Genomic DNA, 18,530 nt, shown 5'->3' with positions numbered 1-18,530 from the left:
CACAGTCACTTTAAACTTAACAACCTTTATAACACACGCTATAAATCGCAGTGATTCACACACACTTTACTTACGGTGCCTGCTGTGCGCTTGACTCAATTATCTATCTCTTCAATCTATCAAAATCTCTTCTCTCGCTGGCTTTATTTGCCGGGCTTAAATACTAAAAAAGAGGGCGCCTGCCAAACACTTGGAAATTTGCAGGGTTCCTCGATAAGTCATGATCCTTCTACAAACTCCAGCGCGCATGCTCCCAGCATCGCGTGACTTCCCCTGTCGTAACACTATGATGTTTGCCGGAAAGGGTTCAGAGAAGGGTTACTAAAATGGTGTCTGGAATGGAGGGGTTGTCATACAAGGAGAGGCTGAAATCTCCCAAATTGTTTTCCCTTGAAAAAGAAGAGTTAGAAAATTGTAAAGGGAATTGATAGTGTTGATGCGTCATCTTTTTTTCATATTTAACAGTGAGAATAGTAGGACTAGGGGACACAAGTATAAATTTTGAAAAGGTACGAGTCATCTTCAGCCAAAACATTCATTTTTCTATCAGGGTGGTTGGCCTTTGGAATGGGTTGCCTTCAGATGTTGTAGAGGCAGTAAATTTAAGTGTGTTTAAGAAAAAGGTTGATAAATATATTGTTACGTCTCCGTTCGTTAGTTAAATTTCCGTAAATTCGTTCTGACGAAACTTTAGAGACACAAGTCCTTTCTTAAATAAAACTGGTTTATTCTTTCTGAATATAACTTTGCGATACACTTAATTTCAACAACGAACGTCTCACGTGCTCAACAATATTCTCTCTCCGCAGTTCAATTACACATTACCCCGCCTCAGTTTTTACTGGTTTATATATACAAGACTACACTATATCTAGAAGGATCCCGAGATTTAAGGAAGGGACGTGAACGTTCGAGAAGAACGTGGCGTGATACTAGTCACGTGACCTCCGATGTCGCAACAATATGAATGATAAGGGATGGCCTTAATTTTTTTTCTTAATAATATAGTTTAGAGGATGAAACAGTCGAGATGGATCAATAGGTCCCATGTTGTCCCAAAACATTATGTTATGTCATAAATGATATCAGGGATGGAGTTTTTATGTAGGAGGACCATCTTATCTCACCTTCCCCCGCTAGTGTTATTGTGTGACCCAAACCACAGACTTTGATCACCAAAGGATTGTTTTATAAGTCATGCTTTGTAAATAAAACTTCAACTTTTTGAACATAAACTATTGACGTTAGTAACTCTGTTTTTATAACCAGGCTTTAGAGCTTGAGCACTAAAGAACTGTGTTACTAATGGTATTTTGTGAATTTAGTTTCATTATCGATCTCACTATTCACCTTTTCAATAATATTTCATTGTCCTGCACTTAATCTATAATAAACTCAAAAATGGTTTTAATTTAGCTACATTAATATAAAATACTGTAGGGTTATAACCTCTAGTTCAATCTCACTCTCATTATTAGCATATTATATGTATTCTACCAGTGCATTAAGTTATCAGTTGACTTGATTCCAGAATCTTCAACCAGAATAACTGTGATGTGTGGAATTCGGCAAAACCTAAACTTGGATCGTCACCAAAAGCGCAAGTACACTGTGTATAAGTGGGAAAATCCTGCATTTCAGTCATCTTTTGTTTTCCAACCATGGTCAGCTTCTGGTGATCAAAACCTCCAGGGGTTAACGAATTCTGAAAGGCCATATGACTACTACCACTCTGTTGAGTTGGACAGCAGTGACACAAATACAGATGAACCATTCCCATCCATTGTGTGTCAACCAGTGATGGATCCTTCTCATCTGACTTTGCAAGGACATGTATCTGCAATATCAATAGAAAACTTAGAAGAACTGCTGGACTGTCTCTCTAATGAATTTTCAAGATATGGTTCAGTGGGAAATAATCATTCTCTTTTTTTGAGACGTTTGAAGCTTGAGCTACAAAGATTTGGATACAAAACAAAAGGTAGAAGACTGTTCAGTGCTCCTCTTCTTTTTCAAAATTTCCACTTCGGATCATTGTTAATAGCATTACATATAGCTGGTAATTTTCATATTCTTTTAGCAGTGTTCATAGAAATCTATGGTTATAATACATGGCTCTTACTTTACTTTCTTATCTATACTTTATACAAGATTATTAAGGTTCTAGAATTTTTCAAGAAGTTATTTTCAACAATTTTCCAAACACCTAATGTTACAATCAACTATAAAGAACTCTATGCACAATTACTAATTTCACTTATTCTCTTTAGCTTATTCATTTTACAGGCTTTTGAGGCATATGCAAGACCAGAAAGTCTGGCATTTCTGTATACCTTACAGTATGCATGTATGTTTTGTCAATATTATGGATCTCAATTTGATGAACTACGAATACAGATATTGAAAGGGACAGATTCAACTGACCTAAATAACACCAGAATTAATGGAATTTTGTCTTTATTACAACAGAAACTTTCTGGCACCATAACAGATTGGTTCTTTATGCTAGCATTGTGTGTTCCTGCATGTAGGTTTATTTTGTTGTTCCAGTTAATATACATACTGTGGCAACTTGTTACTCAGAGATGTTTTTATATTTCATTATTCCCAACTTATGTTAAGATCTTTTCATTGTTAGAGTATTCTCATTTAATTTTTTATATTTCATTTCCCATCTATGCCCTTAGTGTTATAGCATTCTCTCTGACAAACAACTTTCCAAATTTTCCAACATCAATGAATTACCAGGTCTATCTCCTCCTTATCTATGCAAATGTAGAATTTCTGTCAGATTACAATAAATTCAAGTTTTTCTGGGTTGATACAGTAAATGAGAGCAATAAAATTGAAAAAGACAAGTACCCAAAGAAAATGCTTTTTAATAACATTATATATGAAATAGACTCTTATACAGCCTGGTTACATCATTTTCTTCGGGCAACAACTATCTTGGCCTACATTTTGCCAGCTGCCTCAGGTATTCTTGTCTATATTTCTGGGCTTGAAGGAAATGTAATACTAATTCTTGTCATGTTTGGTGTATATACTTTTTGCATCTGCTTTGAATGTACTATTGCATTAGATGCTTTTGTCTGTAGTTTACAGTTTAATCTTTCATATACCTTTTTAGATTTTGCTTTATCAACACTACCTGGGTCAAATGACAATTATTTATAACCAATTTTGTTTTCTTAAATAAAGATACACATCCACAATTTAACTAAATATATTGTTAATTTTCATTGAAGTATTTACACAATAAAGAAAGAGAAACTATCATGAGTTTTATTCATATTTTAAGGTAGTGAATTGTAATGAATGTGAAACTATTTGTTAACAAAATTCAAAATGTATCTTTTTTGTATGTCAACTTGACAGCTGCCCTTGAATTTTCATGTTTCTGTATGCTGGGTGCACATCCTATCTCCAAGTGATACAAGTGCCAGTTTAAATACTTTTCTTACAGTTTATATTCAACCTTTAAATTGAGGGGAAAAGAAAGAATATTTGTGATTTTCATGAATGAAATGATAACTACTTCTTCCTAAAATTATTGTCAAGTTCGTGTGAATCAAATTAAACATTTTTTCATAATTCTGTCATTTGATATTTGTTACTAAAAAATAAAAATATCTGAAGTCATGCCATCATTGCTGAAGATTTGTATATTTCTTCACCTTTACATTAAAATCAAAGAATTCAAATGCATAAGTATAAATATAATAGTTTACATTGCAAATACACTATAACATGTTTTACTCATCTCATGATTTATAACACTAAATCTTTTCATAATCTCTCTTACATGGTTTATGTAGTCAGGTAGACATATTATATTTATATGGTACTTATTAATCTGACATAGAAATAATTATTTCTTATGTTCATATTTCACAGAATGTTATTTTTTATGTTTCTGACATTATCCTTTAAATTTAATTGACAAACAAAATAAGTTTGTTTAATGATACTTGAAAAAATTGATAGATTTATTCAGACCTATAATGTTTCAGTCTTGCAGATGTAGTTATTTTCCTTGTTGTCAATTAACTTTTACTTCAAGAAAATAGTTTTTGTCTTCTCTAATGGTGTCTTGAAGCTGTTCTATCTTCACAGAAGTACTGAAAATTTGAACTTATTGTTTTTCATATTTAATAATGGTTAACGTTTTATGGTGCCAGATTATATGCCAGTCTTGTTTTTATTTTTTTAATATATTACATCTACATGAGCTATTTTACTTCCAACCTTATTCCTCTAAATAATGAACATGACCACATCAAACATTATAAAAAATATGTAACTATGTGTACTGACTAGTTCTTAGTTGTTTAATTTTTTATATTTGTGTTGAAAATTTGCTATTTTAATTACAGACAAAGATATTAAACAAGACTTTTAATTGAACTTGTGAAACGGTTTTAATTGACTTGTTCAAAGGAGAGGAAAACACTTATGTGAAACACATCGGTGGCTGAATACTTACACATAATCAATTCTAAGAAACATAGAATAATAATATTTAGCCCCTTTTCACAATGGATTATTCTATCACTTGTGATGACCTTAATACTGAGATTTTTTAATATGCCATAACAAGATAAAGGTCAGACTATATGTATGATTCGCAAACAGCATAGCTTCCCTAATGATGGACAAACATCATAATATCCCTAATGGTAAAACAATTCAATGTCTTTCCTAAGGTAAGGAGGTGTTCAGACTTGGGAAAAGTAATCGAATTAATATCACAAAAATAATCGACTAAATCAAAATTATTGTTTCTGATTTTTTAATGCTTTTGATAATTCCAACAGTTGAGTAAATAAAAAGTATGATTATTCCAACTAATTGAAACATTGCCATTATGTATGTTGTTGAGCATAAAGCATATATTGGGGGTATGCATGTGTCAAGAATCTAGGGTATCGGATTCAATTCCCACTAAACTTGCTTGTCGTGTCTTTGATATTCCAAAGCTACTATGACTATCTGTCACTGTCTCTAAAGGAAAAGCAACTGGCTGGCAGCACCAACTACTTTTTTTTACATAAAGTGAAGACATACTGTTTTATTTTTACATTATTTCTTATTTATAATTGCATAACTGAATTCTTTAATGTTGTACACAATGATGGATCTACAGGAGGGGGGGGGCTGGAACTCTCTCCATTTGTTTTTAAAAAAATAATAACTGTGTGCTTTAATGTTCTGGGGGAGAGGTTGAAGAGAGCCAACCATCCATCCATTTTTCCTCAAAAATTAATAACTGCATTATTTAGTGTTGTATAACTAGGTGTACATCTATAGGGGTCTAAGCCCCCTCATTTTTTTTTTCTGAATTTAATAAAACAACCAGATATCCTTATACTACCACATAGTATCATAAAGAACCATTATATGTTAGTTTATTTTACTTAATTGGGCTATCAGTTACCATAAAAGCTTTTTTTTTAGGTTTTCTGAAATAAAGAGCTGGAGTTTATGGCCTCAGCCAATAACCAATTATTTCTAGGCTATTACAAAAAAATGTACCATTCCATACCATGTATATATATTCCTGTGTCTATGTAAACTACCAGATGACAATAAAACTTGGTTGAAAGATTGTAGATTTGTTGGTACGTTAAACCTGTAATAAAGTTTTTCTTTACTACCCATTCAAGCCATCTCCAAACTTTTGTCTCAGTATAGCAAATATTTGTGACTTCGCTTTTTTCAGATACTAACAATGTGTCTAGACTAGAGATTTATTTTCATCAAAATTTCTATTATTCAGGATACCTGCAGCTCTTATGACAGACTTGTTATAGAATAAATTTTTCATTGCTTATAGATTTAAAATTTTCTTAAGAATAAAATAAGTGAAAATTCAAGTGGCATACTGTATAAGTGACTTTTTAAAATATTTTGAAAACATACATCTTACTTCTATAACTTTTTCTATATAATGATTATAGTTATGACCATTTATGTGTAATTAAAAAATGTTAGAATTTTGTTTTTAACAGTTATTTTCATATCAATTACATTGCTAAAAATAAAGATATAAGCTGTGAAACTGCTGGATTATAACCTAATTGAGCTAATCATTTACAGAACATATTAACACTATTTTAACTTTGACTTATTTAGATTACTTTAGGTCTATATGATCAATATGGATTAATCCAAAATACTATATGATAGTGGAAGTTTGTTTTTATGTAAAAAATATTGAAAATTTGGTTACAGCTAGCTTCTATAAGTAAACTGGTATCTTACTATTATCATAAAAATGAAACATTGCTACAGCTTATGTAGAAAAGTCAAACATTGTTACTTGTTAACACAATAATACATTATCCAAATATACTTTATAGTTTTATTCTTATTCATTCACTAATAGTTTTCAAATTTTTGTGAGATAAAGTTAAATTCTCTAAGGGTTTTCAAAATTTGTAAGATAAAGTTGAATTTAAAAAGGTGTATTTCACAAAAAAATTAATGTTATTCTAACTTTTATGTTGTATGACTATAAATTTAGGCTACTTGAAGAATATCAAAAAATACTAGACTTTTACTTTGGTCAAGTACTCTTTTCTCTAATAAATGAGCTATGATTATTCATTTCATTCAATTGGTTACAAAATGTTTGAATAACTGTGTAGTTATAGCTACAACACTTAAGGACCCAACATTATTGTAAACACACTTATAAACATCTAAAACAACACCGAATTATCTAGAATAATAAGCCTGGAAAAGCATACACAGTATTGTTACAATAAATGATGATAAGTGAATAAATCTTTTACTGTTTCTAAATGTTCAATGCAGTTGCAATGTATGCTTGATACATTTTAATGAACAAAGTTTAATATAAAAAAGTAACACTTTTTAAATTATTAAGCCTTTAGTCAGAGTTTCCTCTGACTTTTCATTTTTTTTTTGCCATGTTAATTTTACATATTAATGTTAATATATTCAATAATTTTAATACAAAAATATTTTTGTATCAATGTTTTGTCCTTTTTACTATTGGGTAATGTAATTCATGAAAAAACAGTTAATATTTTCATTTTTGTACAGCTACAGTTTTGCCTGTGAACAAAACAACTCTCAATTTTTTTTTCTTTCTGTCCATTCCAAAGAATAATGTTGTAACATTTTTTTTATTATTATTAGGAGTGTTCTTTGAAATTATTTAATGAAAATATTATAAACTCCAATCTACACAATGATAATAAATTAATTTATTTCTTCCTTAACATTTCTACTGTTGTAGCTTATATTGTTGTAGACCAAGTTTACAAGTGTTCAAATGGAAATATAACAGTATTACAACTATTGTAAAAAAATTAACGTACTTGTATTTAATGACTAACAATCAGGTAACTGAATATAAATAATTAACAATGATTTAAACATTTCAATACAAGTTAATACTTCACTGAACTAAAAGTGACCAAGTAATCAATATTCATTAACTGTTCACCACTAGCTGATTCTGCTATTTATAATTAATCCTTGCTATATTTCAGAAAGCCTTTTGATCAATACAACCAGCAGATTCCTCTAGCAAACAAATTACATCATTAAAAATATACCAAACAACAACTATATTTCTGCTAAGAACTTATCACTCATTGAGAATATATTTCTCAATTTTCAAGTGTTACCCTTAGTTTTTGTTGACACCTTGTTACAGTGCTACATAAAATAGTTTGATTATTTACTAATGAAACACAGCTTTGAAAATAACTACAAAGAAGAAAAAAAAATAAAGAAAAGAACTGTTGGAATGTGCTGCCAAACAGTTGTTTTCCCTTCCCTTTAGTTATCAGTTCTAAATTAGTGACAGAGGCAGATAGCCTTAGTAGCTCTGCCATAATAAAGACAGGTCAAGCAAGTTTTTACTTCCCCAAAAATGATTTTCATCCATTTCTTAATGAAACAAACCAAACTTTTTGAATAAAATGAGCATATTACTTAAACCTGGAATTGAAGAAGCTTCTGATTTCAATTTCTTTAATATTTGTGCTAAAAATTTTAGTTTTTAGCTGTATGTTAATAATTCCATTAATTGCTAATTACTTAACCTTGAGAGAAAAGTGTTGTTCTTTTGACATTTTGTCATGACATGTGCTGGTTAGTCCGTAAAAACTTACCGAGTATTAAATTGTACCTTGTGTACGTATACTGTGTACCAACATATGATCAATATTTGAAAACAAAATATCAGTTTGTTAAATGAATAAACTGTACCTCTCTCTGTCTATTCTCTTCCTCAACAGATTCTTTATGCAATTTTTCTTCTTCATTGACCATGGCATTTGTTAGGATTTTTTCAGCTGCATCAGAACTTTCTAGAATACAAGATATTTCACATACTTGTATTATTTTTACCATAACCAATTTTAATAAAGTAATTATACTGTAACAATAACATAACCAGGAAAGATTTCTGTATTTAGTTCTTTAAGCATATTTAACTGAAGCCTTACCTTTTAATAAGCGATTTGACACAAACATCTCGCAAATCATTAGCTAAATTAACCTGTATATACCACTTTATTATAAATTCCATATTGCTTCAAATTTGTTTGTCAGCTTGTAATCAAACATTAAATAGTTTCTCATAGCTAGAGCTAAGTGATTAGTGGTATTAGTCAATCAACTGACAGCCCTATTAATCAATTACATTAGATTTATCGATTAATAATGTTACCCAAACCATGAAACCTACAAGGAAAAAAAAATAAAATAAAAAATTAAAGGAGGATGCTACCAGCCAGTTCCTTTCTTCTACTTAGCAGTTGTTCTCTAATCAGAGTTTGAGAAGAAGAGTAAAAACAATAAAGAAAACAACACAACAAAAATTGGCAAAAGGTGCTGCCAAACAGTTGCCTTCTTATCCAAAACTGGTGACAGTGACAGATAGCCTTAATAGCTTTGCCGTAACAAAGACAGGGTGAGCAAATTTTGTGACAGTGGAAATTGTACCTGAGACCCTCAACTCACAAGTCCACAACCCCCAAAATCACAAAAGCTGAACAAACTTGAAGTAAATAACTTGTAAGGCTAAAATACAGCAAAGCACAGAAAGCCAATTATGTAGTTTTACACTTAACAACAAACATAATAGGATGTTTATACAAAAACAAAGAAGTAATAATAAAAACAAAAGAAAAAAGTAAAGGTTTTTAATCTTATTTCTTCACCCCCCCCCCCATACATAGTGTTTATAAATAGTCAATAATACTGTTGGTTAATTTTATTGTTGTTCTCTAATGTGTCAAATAATTGTTATTCACTCTTGCCTGATGATGACCTAAGTAGAAGGTCAAAACATTTCATGGCCATATTTATGTATAAATGTGTATTTTTCTGTAATAAATATTTCAAAAGCTAGAAAGTTAACATTTTCTTAAATCGAAAATGTATTTCCAATAATACTTACATCTTACACAACTATTACTTTATTGCCAGGGTTTCTTCCTTTGCCCATCTAAGCATTGTCTGATTGTTTCTCACTTGCTCCAGTTTTTTTATACCCCACTTAAATTACCCTTGGCAATATTTGCTTTGTGACACTTTCCACCTATGTCAATGCACCCTCTTTCCTGGTACTGTATATAATCACCTCATTCAAATAATGTTACCACTTTTTCTTGACAAAGTGTTACTAACAGGTTTCCCAGTCCTACAATCATTTGGAGATACTTTGAACATTCTCCGTGTTACCAAAATATCACCAAGGGCAATTAAGTGAAGTATAAAAGTCTAGAACAAGAGAGAAAAAATCAGACCAATGCTTAGAAGGGCAATGAAAGAAACCCAGGCAGTAGAGTAATTGCTGTAAGTATGTTTTGGAATAACAAGTACTTAATGATATTGCTTTCATATATGGTCCTCAATAGTTTTGTAAGTTTAATACATATAGGTAAATATAAGCAGATTACATTAATCATCGAAAAAAAATAATTCATTCCTGTTAAAATTCTACAGATTTATTTAACATTTTATGTATAAGTTAATTTGCATAAACCAAAAGCATCACAACATGCATGGTTATTGCTGAATACCCATTACCACTGAAAGGTAAAAGCTAGATAGGTGGTAAGATAAATAGGCCAGCCTAAGTTTTTTGCTGGTGGTCTGTTATAATAAATATTACAAAAGCAAGTATTTTTATTGTCGGATACACAAGACTATTTAGGGTAAGAGTTATTATTTGGTTCATTTAGTGATCTAATATTCAATGATTAGTTTTCATAACAAGAGTATTAAAGTTAATTATTTTAAAGGCAATATTTATAACAAATTTTGTTAAGTAATTCGGTAAAAGTCATACGTTGTGTGCGTAGTTCAATTGTTGTAAATTGACGTCACATTACTTGAACCTTCTGTATTTTTTCTCATCTTGTAGTTTGTAAAAAGTTCTAGGCCTCAGGTGGGCACTGTCAGTTGACCAAGTGAGTGCAAGAAGTCAGAAAACATTCCGTTAGTGAAAGTGAAGTTAGACTGCATGATTGTTAGTTTAGCCATAATGGGCGATATTTAACACGAGTTTCACAATTAACAGAGATAAAGAAAAATAATTTGTCTTGTCAATTGTAAGAAAAGAGAATTATTTAGAATTTTTGATACAACTGTGATATTCTACAGTCTAAAGAATTTTTCTGTACATACATAATTTTAAAACAAGTAGACTGTGTGTTGTCCATTTATTGTTTGAATTTATCACCAACAAGTCACAGACACCTACTGTAAAAGAATACCAGCCCACTTATACTAAAATCCTGACATTTATACACCAACTAATGAACATATTTAAGTGTCTACAACATTTACAAATATGTATGTATTTTTACCTTTATTAATATCCGAAACAACAGCCAGAGGTTCTTGTGGAATGGAATGTGCTTCTTCCTTTGGCTCAGACTGGTTTTCTACAGGCTTAGCCGGTGAAACAGTAACAAGCGGCTCCATGACTGTTATTATCTACAGACCTGCACAACAATACATTTTATATCTTTTTTATTAAGTTACACATATGTTGAATTAAAATGAATTTCCAACAGATACTTATGTCTGAAATACAAAGGTTTATATAAAGTTGCCCTTTTGCTGTAAATAAAAATGTGACAAATTCTTGACATCTTTGGTACAATTTAGAGCATGCATTAACTTACCCATAGTTTGCTACTCTTCCACGTGACTTACTGCATTGGGAGGATAAACATAAGCTCTGTTTTTCTGCCAAAATCCAGAGTTTGTAGTTGCAGTCATGAGGGAAACCACATATCACCCAGTTGTGAGGAGATAGATGGGATGTATTTCAGAGGTAAGTACTTGCTTGAAGTTCACTTTAATTCTAAAAGTTTAAAACTCAAAACAGGCAAACTTATATCATAAATACAAAAGGCCATAACATCCACAATGAAATGGAGGAGTGAACTGGAGAGTCACAAGAACCACTGGTTCACCAAAATTTGTGTTCTTAAGCAGGATAGTAACAAATAACCTAGACAACAACAACTAAATATGTGATCAAACAGAGCTTAAGAGAATCCAGAACTTGACTTGATTAAATGGTCTGGATTCATAAGAAAATGAATCGAGTTGGTCTAGTCTCATACTTTCTTCTCAACATAGTACCTTCTCACCTTCACCACCCCTTACATAATAAATGAAAATGGGGAATCTGATGACTTTTAACTGTGGAATCATCACCATCACATCCTCAGGTTTGGTCACAGGTAGTCAGGGTCAAATTACAATGCACTGTCCTGTATCTATAGTAGAAGACTCTCAGAGGAGTAAGACCAGTAATAGTTAAAGAATAGATATACCCCTGAGACTAAGGCTCCCTAAATCGTTATCCAATGAGGCTTGGTCAGTAAGTGGATACACAGTAGGAATTGTAAAGATCCAGGCAGACCTGACAATGGGCTTTCAACTCAAGGATTGCTATGGGAACATCAAATATATAATGAAAAATATATATAAAAAGCAGCAACATTTTCTCCATCTTGGTTGGAACTAGATATGATATAATTTGGAAAATGGTCATTTCAGCTCTAATGTCTTGAATGTTCTGCATGCTTTGCATTGTCAAGGACATTCAGAAGTTTTGTAATATTTGTTGATAGCATAAAAGCAACATAGTAAAGACAGTTTTTTTTGTTGTTTTTTTTAAATCAGAGATAAGTTTACATGTTTTGAACTTTTGTTGAAAGAAGTGATTCCAGAAAACAAAACTGAATAATGAATGACCAATATATATATATATAACATGATAATAGAGAAATCCATACTCAAAAGGTTTTATATCATAAAAACTACTTTTCTTGGAGGAAATTTCAGAGGCATACTGAGAATCAAGTTTTATTCAGGATAGTCTGAAAACTATATCACACTGCATACCTAAAATGAGTACTTTACTTCTTTTTCTCTCTCTCTCAAAAACACAAAATTGTACAGAATAATGAAATGATCAATGAATACTAGAAAAGATACTTGCAGTAGCTTCATTTAGGAATAGGTCTGATATGTTGTTTGAGAATGATAAAAAAAAAATATAACAAACACGTGTGGGTTTTTTCAACTATCCTATGGGATGTCAAAAAACATGATACTCAATGTGTCACTGGTGAAAACTTAGGTCCCTTAGGATATGCAGTTTTCAGTATATAATCATTTTAAGTAAGGGTTTCTCTTTATACTTACCATGTCCGTGTCTATTTAATGTTGTATAAAAACTGCCAGCATACCAAACTGACTAGCTACAGTAACTAACACACTAACAATGTGTGAAAACTGAAAAGATCATTATGTAGAAAATTAAATTTTAGCAACAAACAAAGAACAAACTAGTTTAAGGACATCAACAAGGATCCTTGCAGTTACACAGTACAAGTACTAATGGTGCCATGCACCTTACAGATGTGGAGAGTTTTTCTTAAGAAAAATTTCAAACCAAAATTAAGATGCCAAAAACAAAAACAAAAGGTTAGAAACTGAAATGTATTAAACTTCCCTAGAACATTTTGTATTTAGGAAGGAGGTACATAATTTTCCACAATATATTCATCATACAAATTTTTTTACTCTTTATAAACAATTCCTATCTATTTCAATATTAATTACTTTTATTAACCTATCTATTTCAATATTAATTCTTCTTTTACATTATTTAATATAACAGCAAATCTATCAATTTCATTCCTACTTTCTTTCAACTTCAATTTATTCATATTTTATACTTTTTTCCCATCTCTTCACACACTCATATGTTCCACTATCTCTTCCTTTTACTTGCATCTACATTTCTGATACTCTTGACTCCTTCATTTATGCTCTCCTCTTTAAATATTTCTGCATCTTAATCTGGACCAAAATTTAATTTTTTTCTCTCTTTCACTTAAATATTGCATCATTCCAATTTCCTTTATCTTTTTAAAATATGTACAATAAGTAAGTTATTCTACTGTATTCCAATTCTCCTGGATATTTATTCTACATCTTCCTTACTTCTACCATTTTTTCTTATTTGTGTACTTCAAACACCTTTCAGTGCTTATCCCCACCTCCCAGTTATTCTTCCTATTATTTCCCATTCCTCTAATTAACTCCTATAAAACATCTTTGGTCATCTTTTTTTCCTTTCATTTTTATTAATTCTGAAGTATATCCAAAAACTTTCCTCATATCCTTTTATTTCCACATTCAATCCTCCTGTTTCTAAATTTCAAACTTAAGTGATTGTACATATTTTGCTATATTTTTAAAAGCAGATATAACACATCTGCATTTATTTTGTGATCTACTTTTTTAAGCTATTGTCTCTAATTCTGAGCTGTTGATTAAAGGGAAGGCATCTGGCTGGCAACATCTGCTGCCCATTTTATTTAATTTTTCTTGTATGTACCATGGTTTGAAAAACTGTACTAATCAACTCATCAAATGTAGTGTATTAATGGGGCTGTCAACTAATCAAATACCATTTATTCACCCAGCACAACCGATAACCATGGACACACCAAAGTCAATAATTTTAATAATAATAGCTTGAAAAATTACTCATGGATTTCTCTTGACTCGTTAAACTAGATTCACGATTAAATCTTCTGATACTATTATAATTCACTTTGTTGAATGCAAAATATTTAAGTGGGATTCATTGCATACTGCTTCTTTCAGAGAAGAAGTACATTCTTTCAAACATTCCACAACTCAATTGCATAACTTTCCAATGTTAGAACTAATCTAGTTCATTCAATAAGACTGTCAGTTAATTTGGATAAGAGAAACATTTTCAACAGCATCAACTGTTCTTAGCATTTTGCAACAAAGTGAAAAAAAGAAAAGTGATTAATGAATAGCCATGCCTCCACTGTACTCCTAGTTAGACTTCACTGATTCAGTCTTATTTAGGTTTAGTACTATGTGTAAACTTGTCCCTGCTCTTTGGCTTAGGCTAGTGTTAATGCCAATGGTTGTCAGATAAGTATCATTAATAACAGGCAGTTATTTGTAACCTAAGTTTAAAAAAGTTAGAAAAATTACATTTCACTAACTTGATCTAGTTCACACCATAACAACTGTTGTTATGGAGTTTAATAACATAACTGGCTTCTCAACCACTACTGTGTCTGTCACAATCCAACTGGCATGAAGAGCTCTGGTACTAGGTACACAAACTTGTAGAATACAGCAGATATAGTATGGTTGAAATATTATCATACACTTTTCTTTCACTAGGAAATTTTTATTAATAATTACTAATGTAAGCTTCTCACTTGATCAACTCCAGGATCAAGAAGACACGCTTGCTGGTTTCCCACATTTTCTGAATAACAATCAAGATAATTCATGAAAATGATAACTAATAATATGTTAAGATAAAAAAGTAACACAGTGTTAAATAAACCTTAATTTAACTTTTACATGTTGTGACATTAATACAAAACTGATAAGAAATCACACTTTGACTTATTCCAGTTCAACCAACACTTGTTGGCATGCAATTTAGCTCAATAATATCTAAAACCTAATATGTCTGTTGTATTCCAGCTGGATTAAAGAGCCTTAGTACTGGGCAAGAGGCCTTCTCGGCACTGGATGTAAGGAATAAAGTATTTTATGGTAATTAATCATAGTGTTGTTGACATATTTTATACTCATGTTAATTCACTTAGAAGTTCTTATTAATCATTACTAAATTATCTAAGCCAAGTCTAATATAAATAGTCTTTTAACTTGTAAGTTACTTAATTTTAACTATTTTTTAAGTGACAAAGAGAAATACTAAGTAACTTTTCAGCCTTTTAATGTGAGTACTTATATTTGTATTAAATAATTTATTTGGACTATCACCACGTTTTTTTAGATTTTTTTAATGCAGAAGCTTTCGGCTCAATTACATAAGCCTTCTATAGGTAAGAGACTTTTAATAAACAACAGGATCTAATGTAACAATTTGATTCACATGTAACCTAGCAACAACGAAAAACAAGAATGTATCCTAAGTTTTTTACAACAATAAGCCTAAAGCCTAATAAGCTAAAACATTATTACAAGGTCAAGAAACATAGCAAACAATATTATTATTGTGGTTTGTTAACATAATTCTAGAAAGATAAAATCAACAGTAAAAGTAAATAAACATAGATTTAAAAATAATAATAATAAACAAATTGAGGTTACTTTTATAACAGCATTAGAGTCAAAACATGGTTTGATTTCTTTAATGAAAGGTAACCAGCAAGTATGAAAGGTGAATTTATAATTTTGGTTAATGCCTGTAGGAGGATAAGGTTGACTAGTTGTGAAGTAAGCGTCTTATTGTTAGGTTTAAGTTTTACTTCAACTCCAAACAGTGTATCCTACTCAGATATTATTTCTGCTACACGAATTGCCAGTTGTTTAGAAGAACCTGCTGCTACTGAAGTTTGTTTTAAAATAAAGAAAACCATTAAAAAAGTGATTAGACATAACAATAAAAACCCATAAAGAACATCAGTCTTGAAGAATGTAAAACTATTCACAACCTTAAACAAGACAACGATAATGTGATTCTGCCAGTGGACAAAGGGAACTCTACTGTCCTTTTGAACAAAGATTATGAAAAGAAGGTAACTGATTTGTTATCTGACCCTGTATACATACTCTACTAAAAAAACTATGAAGGAAAAAAAATTTCTTTCACAATTTATGAGCAGGAGAGATTACAAAAGATACATATCAATGGTTATCTTCTCATCATTGTTCTCCTACCATGCTTTATGGTCTTCCAAAAAATTACAAGCCTGACATATCTCTATGACCTATTGTATGCTATATTGATTCCCCTATATATAACTCTGCAAAAGTTTTGTCTAAGATTTTTAAATCTTTAGCTGAAAATTCCAAATATTCCTTAAGAAACTCACAACAGTTTGTTGAGATTATTAGAGACAAAGAGATTAATAATGATGACATTCTTGTTAGTTTTGATGTGGTATCCCTGTTCACGAGAGTTCCTCTCTCTCTGATACTATTAGTATTATAGAAGATTTATTAAGTAAGGAAAAATTTGTTTTCATACTATTCTCTCAAGAAAAAAAAAATTGATGCATTGACACTATCAATTCTCTTAATCTCAAACATCTCAATCCGATCCCCCTCTAACTCTTTTTTGTCTTTTAAGAAAAATTAATTTCATACATCTTAATCTGTCCTCATATGATAACCTTTCCATCCCAGTAGCCATCCTCTGAAATCTTTCCAATAGTTTAATGTCCTTTTTAGGGTAAGAAGCCTAACTCTGAATAAAATACTCTAAACATGGCCTAATCAGTGACCTATACATTGAAATTATAACCTCTTTAGATTTATATTCAATATTTATGTAGATACAAATGAAAATCCTATTTGTCCTACCACTATTAACAGCACACTGCTTGGATGGTTAACTTAAAGAGACTGATCAACCACTACACCAGGATCCTTTTCTTTTATATGACTGTTACTGTTAAGATTCTTCCCATCAAAATTATACTTATGTCTGAAATTATGATAACCCACATTCATTACAATGCATTGTTACAATTAAAAGTTATTTGTCATATATTTGTCCAACTCACCAAAGGATTGAAATTCCTTTATGAAGTAACACCATAATTCTCACTGACAGCAACCCAAAGACATTAATAACAATTATATAATTTATTGACCATTCCTTGATTTACGTCATTGATGAACACCAAAAAGTCCTAAAACCGAATCCAGAGGTACCCACTTGCAACATTAATGCAACTTAACTTTATTTATATTTTATAACAACCTCCTTTTTTCTTTCACCCAGCCACTTTAAAACCCAACGAGCCAACTTCTATCCCACTCCTATAGTGATTTTTAACAAGCTTTTATGTAGCACCTTGTCAAATGCTTTCTGAAGATCAAAATAAATTACATCCACACCCTAACCTCATCTATATTATAGTATATACATCATAAACAGTGACCACTTCAAAAACTTCAAAATATTAGCAACAAAAAAACTTAAATTATTTAAACGACTTTGCAAATCATCTTTCTTCAAACTTTCAAAACCTTTCCCACCACTGACGTAAGACTAATACTGAGTAATAGGCCTATAAATTATAATTACCAAGAGAATTTTTATCACTTCTATAGTCTCTGGCACTTGCCCACAGTTTAAAATTTTAAGAACTTAAGTTACAATACAAGTTCAACTTACAAGTAACAGCATTACCTTTTTTTTTTAGTATATCCTATTAATATTACCACTACCACAGTACCGCTACCAGTGTTACGCCCGCTCTGCTGATGACTATACAATTCCTAGTATAATTTTATAAGATATGGTTTAAGTACAATTAGTACAAACAATGAAAATCAACATATTATTTCTATGTCATAAACTATTCCTCACTGAACACTTAAAGTTAAAATTAAATTAAACTTACTCACCTGAACGTCGAAGTTTGATACTCAGGTTAACAAATATCAGACCCCGCGAGATACTCACACGCTACTTTTCCCGCGTTATTGTGTTTTTGTTAGCTCTTGAAAGAACGCCATCTTCATTCAGTAATACTAAAAATGTTTGAAACTAAACTAAAGCATTTATTAAATTCCACTGAAAAACTAATGTAACTCCTCTTTTCAAGGAAGGTGGTAAAAATTGTTCCAATAATTATTGACCCAATAGTCTTACATCAACTGTGGGAACAGATTTGGAAAGTCTGTTAAAAGATGCATTGCAAAGTCACTTAACAAAGTTTAGAATTTTATTGGATAGTCAACATGGTTTCACTAAGGGAAAATCTTGCCTTACGAATCTTTTAACATTCTTTGAAAAGGTTACTGCTTATGTAGATAAGGGTAAGGGTTTAGTTTGGTGTATCTGGATTTTGAGAAAGCATTTGACAAGATACCACATAAAAAGGCTTGTTAAAAAAATTATCTCCATATATATGTGGGATAAGTTAGCAAATTGGATAGAAGAATGGCTGGATGGAAGAAAGAAGAAAGTTGTT

The 18,530-nt window shown here is 30.9% G+C and overlaps 2 protein-coding genes and 1 long non-coding RNA gene across 3 annotated transcripts in view; 1 reads left to right on the top strand and 2 right to left on the bottom strand.

Moving 5' to 3' along the window:
• The window catches only part of LOC106470365 (lymphoid-specific helicase-like), a 69,799-nt gene that overhangs the window by 48,431 nt on the left and 2,838 nt on the right, over nucleotides 1-18,530 (bottom strand). The gene's annotated exons all lie outside the window — the stretch shown is intronic.
• LOC106470367 lies at nucleotides 1,360-3,594 on the top strand. The gene is made up of 2 exons (XM_013930916.2): nucleotides 1,360-1,370; nucleotides 1,532-3,594. The coding sequence occupies exon 2, from the start codon at nucleotides 1,555-1,557 to the stop codon at nucleotides 3,175-3,177; it is 1,623 nt and encodes a 540-aa protein (XP_013786370.1). The 5' UTR covers nucleotides 1,360-1,370; nucleotides 1,532-1,554; the 3' UTR covers nucleotides 3,178-3,594.
• Nucleotides 8,247-18,073, bottom strand: LOC106470368. The gene is made up of 3 exons (XR_001291488.1): nucleotides 17,962-18,073; nucleotides 10,857-10,994; nucleotides 8,247-8,348 (listed from the first exon to the last, which is right to left on the bottom strand). It is a non-coding gene; the product is annotated as an uncharacterized LOC106470368 (long non-coding RNA).

The sequence above is a fragment of the Limulus polyphemus genome, unplaced genomic scaffold (genome assembly GCF_000517525.1).
Source record: "Limulus polyphemus unplaced genomic scaffold, Limulus_polyphemus-2.1.2 Scaffold3967, whole genome shotgun sequence".
NCBI classification, from domain to species: Eukaryota; Metazoa; Arthropoda; class Merostomata; order Xiphosura; family Limulidae; genus Limulus; species Limulus polyphemus.
The sequence above is the reverse complement of the archived record's forward strand: the minus strand, read 5'-3'. Positions and strand labels throughout refer to the sequence as shown.

Bases quoted from the DNA above. Each gene is read 5' to 3' on its own strand.
- LOC106470367 (XM_013930916.2), top strand. From the start codon at position 1,555: ATGTGTGGAATTCGGCAAAACCTAAACTTGGATCGTCACCAAAAGCGC.